At 37.6% G+C, this 8,819-nt stretch overlaps 1 protein-coding gene across 1 annotated transcript; it reads left to right on the top strand.

The window, feature by feature from the left end:
* The first annotated feature begins 4,438 nt into the window (after positions 1 to 4,438).
* LOC100675158 (olfactory receptor 10AG1-like) lies at positions 4,439 to 7,829 on the top strand. Its single transcript, XM_023542120.2, has one exon. It carries the CDS (start codon positions 6,750 to 6,752, stop codon positions 7,689 to 7,691), a length of 942 nt encoding a protein of 313 aa, XP_023397888.2. The 5' UTR covers positions 4,439 to 6,749; the 3' UTR covers positions 7,692 to 7,829.
* The last annotated feature ends 990 nt before the right edge of the window (positions 7,830 to 8,819 follow it).

The raw sequence follows: 8,819 nt of genomic DNA, 5'->3' as shown, positions 1-8,819 counted from the left end.
AGTAGATAAGAACTACTTTAGGTGAAGGGAAAGACAACACACAATACAGGGGAGGTCAGCACAATTGGACTAAAGCAAAAGCAAAGAAGTTTCCTGAATAAATTGAATGCTTCAAAGGCCACCATAGCAGGGGCATGGATCTGGGGACCATGGTTTCAGGGGACATCTAACTCAATTGGCATAATAAAATCTTTTAAGAAAACATTCTGCATCCCACTTTGAAGAGTGGCATCTGGGGTCTTAAACATTACAAGCAGCCATCTAAGATGCATCAATTGGTCTCAACCCACCTGGATCAAAGGAGAATGAAGAACACCAAGGACACAAGGTGATTATGAGCCCAAGAGACAGAAAGGGGCACATGAACCAGCGACTACATCATCCTGAGACCAGAAGAACTAGATGATGCCCGGCTACAACCGATGACTGCCCTGACAGGGAACACAACAGAGAAACCCTGAGGGAGCAGGAGAGCAGTGGGCTGCAGACCCCAAATTCTCATAAAAAGACCAGATTTAATGGTCTGACTGAGACTGGAAGGACCCCGGTGGTCATGGCCCCCAGACCTTCTGTTGCTCCAGGACAGGAACCTTTCCAGAAGCGAACTCTTCGGACATGGATTGGACTGGACAATGGGTTGGAGAGGGATGCTGGTGAGGAGTGAGCTTCTTGGATCAGGTGGACACTTGAGACCGTGTTAGCATCTCCTGCCTGGAGGGGAGATGAGAGGGTGGAGGTGGTTAGAAGCTGGCGAAAAGGACACGAAAAGAGAGAGTGGGGGGAGAGAGCAGGCTGTCTCTCATTAGGGAGAGAGTAATTGGGAGTAATTTTTTTTTTTTTAGCTAGGTGTATACGGGTTTTTGTGTGAGAGACTGACTTGATTTGTAAACTTTCACTTAAAGCACAATAAAAATTATTTAAAAAAATGGGTTCAGAGAGGGAATGAAGTTGGGGAATGGTAGTGGAATGCAAGGAAAATAAAAAGTCCCTCTGCGGGGATTAATCTTGGGACAAAAAAAAAAAAGGAATATATATATATATATTTAATATATCCAATAGCTAGTTATCAGCTAGCTTGGGTAGTCTTGGAGAAATAAATTATACATGTTTTGCAGGTCAAAAAAGAATTTTGTTGTTGTGAGAATATTTATTACAACTCTTTCATAAGCCAGCCCCTGAATGTGGATCAAAGCACTCATTTCAGAGGAGAAAATAAGCGAAATAACTTGAGAAAAATGTGACAGGAGTTCAGCCTAGTAGGAAAAGAGGGTCGGTATGAAGCAGTCATAATAGATAAGGGGAGAACTGGTTTGTGTTAATTTTGGATGGCCGCCGATGGCATTGCTCAGTGAAGGGCAATCCAGGACCCCATTCGAATCTAAGAAATAAAACTTTCTTCACACTCTATTCCATTGAGAGGTTGCAGAGGAAGAGTCTTCCGGGTATAGTGAGAGCTCTCTGGGAAAATATATAAATAAACCAAATCAGAAAATCCCAAAGAGTTTTGTTTAATTAGAAATTTAGTTCTGTCAGGTAGAAGGGACCCTAGGGGGCAGAGATAACTATTTTGTATTTGAAGAGCACTCCATGTTTGAAATGAACAGGCTGTTTTAAAGGTTGGTTGAATACCTTTGATGAAACAAATTATTTCAGCTAAAATAATTTAAATACTTAAATATATATACCCTGTTCAGTGAGGAAAAAACAAGATTATCTCAATTAAGCCAAAACCCAAACTCACTAATACTGAGTTAATTCCAACTCATTGTGACCCTACAGAGCAGAGTAGGACTGCCCTATAGGGTTTTCAATGTTGTGAATGTTTAGGGAAGCAGACTACCACATCTTTTTCCCATGGATTGCCTAGTTGGTTCGAATTGCCAATTTTTGGTTAGCAGTCGAGAACTTTAGCAACTACACCATCAGGGCTCCTAGAATCCCAAACAAGAAAGGTAAATATGAAATTTTTCATATTAATATTCAACTTTAGTTCATGATGTTAAAATTAATACTTAATATAGAATATCCAATGCGATGTTTTATTAATGCAGCTTCTTTATATTTCTGACTCTATTAAATACAATTTACCTTAAACAATGATTTAAAAAAAAAAAAGATTTTAAAAAGTAATGTTTAATTACTTTGAAACACTGGAAATTCAAAAAATTGCTATATTTTTGTAAGAATACTAAATAATATTATAGGAAATCTGCAATTCTAGCAAAAACTTTTTAGGAAATAAACATTATATTTATGTATTTTAGTTCTGATGACATTTTAACAAGGTATTTAAAGTAAAACAATCCATGGAATAAATTTACAATCATTGCAGATTCCAAGGAAGATTTGTTTTAAAGAAAATGATACATTTTAATTTAAAGAATTCATAAAACAATAAAGATTTATGTTCATATTGTTTTTCAAAATAATTTCAGGATTTGTTTCTAATGTATATAAAAAATACAAACATAGCTGAGATTTAGGTATATTGGGGACATTGACAGGGACTAATATGTAACTGTAAACTCTGGTGGTGCAGTGGTTAAGAGTTCGGCTAGTAACCAAAAGGTCAGCAGTTCAAATCCACTAGGCGCTCCTTGGAAACTCTGTGGGGCAGTTCTGCTTTTTCCTATAAGGTTGCTATGAATCAGAATCAACTCAAAGGCAATGGATTGGGTTAGTAATATCTAACTGAATCAGAATATTGTTAACCAAAGTCAAACCCGTTGCCTTCGAGTGGATTCCAACTCAAAATGACCCTATAGGATAGTGTGGAACTGCCTCAAGATGTTTCCAAAGCTATAAATCTTTACAGAAGCTGACTGCCACATCTTCCTGCCACAGAGTGGCTGGTGGATTTGAACCACCGACCTTTTGATTAGCAGCCAAACGCTTAACCACTGTGCCACCAAGACTCCACCAGAATATCGTTATGCATTTCTTAGTTACTTGGATTTCTTCCAGGGAATGGATGCTTAGATTAAAAATAAATATGATAGCATTAAGTTTTATTTCCCTTAAGTAAAAAGAACTTACACATTTTCAAGAAAGAAGAGTAATATAGTTTTGGGAGAACACGCAGGGTAAATCTCTGCTGTTGATACTCTGTTCTCTGGAAAAAACAGATAAATCTTAAATATTTGATGTTATACGTGGATAATTTCATCACCAAAAAGTTGTTGGTATAATTAGAAATGCTGTTTCATTTAGCACTCAGAGTCATTGTATTCAATTAACAAGAATTAAATTATTTATTCATTCATTTATTTATTTATTAAATGCTGTCATTCAGAGAACACTATATAAAGATTTGGCATTTTTGTCCTTTTGTGAGTCTTAATTCTTCTCTTCCTTTTAAGAGTGATGCTTTCATTTTAACTGTGTCTATTCCTTTACTTCAGTTCAGAATCAAATCCTGAGTACCGTGTTGTGTGAACACCCTTTTTCTAGGATCTATAAATTTTTTTTAATAATGATTTCAAGTAGAAAAATAGTCACAGCCTTTACCTCTCATATCATTGTGTATCAGTATGAAGAAAATGCATACAAGGAGTATTACCCTAATTACAATTCTACATGCTGAGCAGTAATGGGTCTTATAGGTGTTACAGTACACAAAGTAGAGATAATGATATAAACCCAAACGTTAGCAGAGAATTCATGGAGAAGTTGCAACTTGAGAGTTCAAATTTTTTTTTGTGTATGTGGAGTTTTGTAACAATTTGGTAACTGCTTTTAAAATCTCTTTGTTCCCTCAATAATCATGTAATACAAAAGAAAATTCAAAAGTATTATTCATGTTGTATAGAATACTGAGTAAAATCAGAAAAAATTAAAATTGTTTTTAATACTACTAATAGTTAACAGATGATAATAATAATGAGCAACTGTTAATCATAATAATTATAGACAATAATGATAATAGTCTTCTATAAATGCCAGGACTTCTTCAAGATGCTTTACTTATATTAAATGATTTAATTCACGTAACAACACTAAATGTTGGTATGGTTGTTAACCATTTTACAGCTGAGCAAATTGTCACCCGGGAAGATTAATTAATTTACATGAAGTCATTACACAGGTAGATGATGTTGGAGCTCTAATTCAAAATTCCCATCCATCAAGGGAATACTGTTCTTTAACCATGGCCCCAATCCCTGGTGGTGCAGTGGCTAAGTGCTTGTCTCCACCCAAAAGTTCAGGGTTTAAACCCACCAGCTACTCCAAGGGAGAAAGATGTGGTGGTCTGCTTCTGTAAAGGTTCACAGCCTTGGAAACACTTTGGGACAGTTCTACTCTGTCTTATAGGGTCCCTATGGGTTGGAATCAACTCCCCTGAAAAGAGTTTTTTTTTTTTTTTTTTAAATCATGGCACCATACTTCTCCTCCACTTAGTGGACAAGGTGAAAAGCCATTAGAATGGAGAGATGAAAAGGAAGGTGAGGCAAGAGATGCAAAATTTAAGGAGGCACTCACTTTTGGGATTGTGCAAGTGTGAGAATGGCCCTGAATTCCTCCTTATATTTTGCCCTTAGGAGCCTAACTGACTAGTCTTTGTCCTGGCCCTGATGAGAGGGAATGGTGGGAAAACTAATCGCCAATAAATGAACTTTAAAGCGCTTTATCAACCTATTTTACTAGGCAATTTGTTAAACTACAGGCTTAAAGAAGATATTATCGTAATTGTAATGATAGAGCCAAGGAAGGGAACAGTTTGAAATTGGTAGACAGGTGATAAATTTTACCAATATTATCTCATTTAATTCTCGCAAAGAAGCAAACCTTAGAAACTTTAAATAATTCACATCAAACAGATAACAGAGGCACATGTGGGAGATGCCGCGGCCTCCTTCCCGATGATCTCAGGCAGGTCTTCCAGGTAACTGGCTGCAGCGTCTACGTCGGCACCTGCTGCTCCACCTGGTGTTTTCATGTTGTGGAGCTGGCTTCTCTCCTTAAACCTCACGAACCAGCCTCTGCTGGATTCGAACTTATCTTCTGCAGCTTCCTCACTCTCTCAGCCTTCATAGAATTTAAGTTAGAGACTTCCTCTGGATTAGGCTTTGGCTTAAGGGAATGTTGTGGCTGGTTTGATCTTCCATCCAGACCTCTAAAACGTCCTCCACGTCGGCAATAAGGATGTTTCATTTTCTTATCATTTGTGTGTTCACTGGAGTAGCGGTTTTAATTTCCTTCCAGAACTTTTCCTTAGCATTCAGAACTTGGCCAACTGGTGCTAGAGGCTTAGCTTTAGGTCTACCTCAGCTTTCGACATACCTTCCTCACTAAGCTTAATCATTTCCAACTTTTGATTTAAAGTGAGAGACATGAGAGTCTTCCTTTCACTTGAACACTTAGAGGCCATTGTAGGGATATTAATTGGCCTAATTTCAATATTGTCGTGTTTCATGGAATAGTGAGGCACCAGGAGAGGGACAGAGAAGGGAGAATGCCCGGTCGCTGAAACAGAACACAGGATTAAGTTCACCGTCTTGCATGAGTGCAGTCGGTGGCCTCCCAAAACAATTGTAAGAGTAACATCAAAGATCACTGATTACAGGTCACCATAACAAATAAAATAATAATGAAAAACCTTGCAACATTGCAAGAATTACCCAAATGTGACACAGAGAAACAAAGTGAACACATGTTGTTGGAAAAATGGTGCAGATAGAGTTGTTCCATACAGGATTGTTAGAACCTTTCAATTAAAAAAAAAAAAATGCAATATATGCAAACTGCAATAAAGCGAAGTGTAATCAAACTAGGTACGCGTGTAAATCATGGAGACTGGAGTCAAACCCAAGTCCACTGAAAAAGAAAAACAGATACTGACTTGCACTCACAAAACCTATGTGCAATTGATCAAATTATTCACACTGAGTGAATCTCAATATCTTTACACCACAGAAAATTGAGTTTAGAAACAGTTATCAGAAGTGCTGTGTTTTGGGGAACAACAAAAACAAAGGCAGGTGCACACAGCACAATGGGAATAACATAACAGCTAATATCTTTCCTCCTCCTGTCTGACACACATACCTGCTGGTAACAAATACCCTTCATGCTATCCGAGTTTTCCCAGGGTGACTACATTTATCATTCATGTCTGAATCAATGTTCCCAGGCTAATTTCCCCGAATAAAATCCTCTGTCTTACCCACTTAATATCCTACGAAAAGATATTCGTCTTATTCCCCTATGCAAAATGAAATAGTCTCACAATTTTCTTTCTAAACTATCTAATATGAATTGTGTAATAGGAACTTATATGCTTAAAATCATCAAGTGATGGGAGAATGAAGCGATGAAAGGCAGTTGAAAATGTGTGTTAAAAGACAGTTTATGGTATAGTGGTTGAAAAGCTTGACTGAGAAAATGCAGACAGGTACAATTGGATAGTCAAGGTGTATAATTAATTTAAAGTGAGATTAGATGGCAAAGTTGAGGGTCTATCTCTAGCCGTCATCAATTGCTCCAGTGTTTGTGCTGAGTCAGGTGTAGCTTGATTTATCCTGGGCTGTTCTCCGAAAGTATAGTGAAAGATCTTAAAATAAATGTGAGGGGACTGTTTACTGTGATTTAATAGGGAGATGTGGGGTATACATAAATTGTATCATTCTTAAAGTACCAACAGTTGCAGTGATCATAAAATCCAACCTGGATACCTCAATACAATTTAGAGAAGAGACAAAGAGATACAGGAAGGTGAAGGAAACGCTCATGTAAATTTACCTTTTCCATAGATGAATCATCAAGAAAAACCTCCAGAAGATAATCTAACTGAGCTGATGGAATTTGTTCTCTTGGGCTTTGCTGACATGCCCCATCTCCAGTGGTTTCTTTTTGGATTATTTTTAATCATCTATATCAGTATCCTGATGAGCAATGGCACCATATTTCTAATAACAAAAAATGACCCCACTCTTCAGAGCCCTATGTATTTTTTCTTGGCCAATTTTTCCTTCTTGGAAATATGCTATGCATCAACCACTCTCCCCAGAATGCTGATGAATCTTGGGACCCAGAGAAGAAGAATTTCTTTAGTTGCCTGTGCTACACAGATGTGCTTTGTCCTTATGTTCGGAGTCGCAGAGTGTTTGCTCCTGGCAGTGATGGCCTATGACCGCTATGTGGCCATTTGTAACCCTCTGAACTATCCTCTAGTCATGAACCACAGAGTCTGCATCCAGTTGGTGACTGGCTCCTGGACCACTGGAATCCCATTTCTTATAGAGTACACGTATCAGATTTTCTCTCTGTCTTTCTGTGGATCTAACCAAATCAACCACTTCTTCTGTGACGTTTTCCCAATACTTAAGCTGGCTTGTGGGGACACATTTGTGAATGAGATGTTGGCCTATACGGTTGCTGTGCTATTTGGCATGGTTCCATTTCTGTTGATACTTGGCTCCTACAGTAAAATCATCTCCATCATCCTGAAGTTCCCATCAGCCACAAGTCAAGCCAAAGCCTTCTCTACCTGCTCATCTCATCTTATGGTTGTGGTGTTATTCTTTGGATCAGCCATTATTACATACTTAAGGCCCAACACCAGACACTCAGAGGGAACTGGCAAAGTTCTATCTCTTTTCTACACTATCTTAACTCCTATGTTTAATCCCATGATATATAGCCTAAGGAACAAGGATGTCATAATTGCACTCAGAAAATTGCTATGTAAATAATTCACTTAATTAAATAATGAGCTAAATGTATAAGAATTGTTTTCTTACATATTTTAAACAAATTTCAACAGCTATATACATTTATTTATACCTTGTGTTATGGATTGAATTGTGCCCACAAAAATGTGTTTAACTTGACTAGGCCATGATTCCTAGTATTGTGTGATTGTCCACCGTTTTGTTCTATGAGTCAGAATATTCTAGAAGGCAAAGGGTTTGATGTGGTGATTTTCCTAAGTGTTGTAAATCTTACATCTATGATGTTAATGATACAGAATTAGAGGCAGTATTTTTATGTTAATGAGGTAGGACTCAATCTACATTAGGTTGTATCTTCAGTCAATCTGTTTTGGAATAAAAGAGAAAAGTGACTGGGGAAATTCCCACCACCAAGAATAAAGAACAAGGAGGGGAGTGCATCCCTGGTTCCAGGGTCCCTGCATCGAGAAGCTCCTAAACCAGAGGAAGATTGATGACAAAGACCTTCCCCCAGAGCCAGCAGAGAAAGAAAGTTTCCACTGGAGCTGTACCCCTGAATCTGGACTCCTAGCCTCCTGGACTATGAGAATAGGTTTTTCTTTGTTAAGCGATACACTTGGGGTATTTCTTTTATAAAAAGGTACCTTGTCTTTCCATGCAGTGAAAATTATTTCCAAATTTAAAGTCACTTCTAATGTTGTCAAAACTTTCTGCTCAAATTATATAAGTAATATATGTATTCAAACCCAACCCACTGCCGTCGAGTCGATTCCTTATTAACAGATAGCAAATCAATCCATTAGTAATTCTATAATTTCATTGTTCCATCAATTTCAGACTGCAGAAGGTGGTAAAAACCTTCAATTTCTTCTTCTTTGGCCTTAGTGGTTGGTGTACAAATTTGAATGAAAAGTCGTATTAACTGGTTTTCCTTGAAGGCCTATGTATATTATCCTATCACTGACAGAATTGTACTTCAGGATAGCTCTTGAAATGTTCTTTTTGAAGATGAATGCAACACTATTCCTCTTCAACTTATCATTCTCGGAATAGTAGACCATATAATTTTCCAATTCAAAATGGCCAACATCAGTCCATTTCAGCTCAGTAATGCCGAGGATATCAATGTATAAGCATCCCATTTCATTT

This window comes from Loxodonta africana, chromosome 22, assembly GCF_030014295.1.
Source record: "Loxodonta africana isolate mLoxAfr1 chromosome 22, mLoxAfr1.hap2, whole genome shotgun sequence".
Lineage (NCBI taxonomy): Eukaryota > Metazoa > Chordata > Mammalia > Proboscidea > Elephantidae > Loxodonta > Loxodonta africana.
The sequence above is the reverse complement of the archived record's forward strand: the minus strand, read 5'-3'. Positions and strand labels throughout refer to the sequence as shown.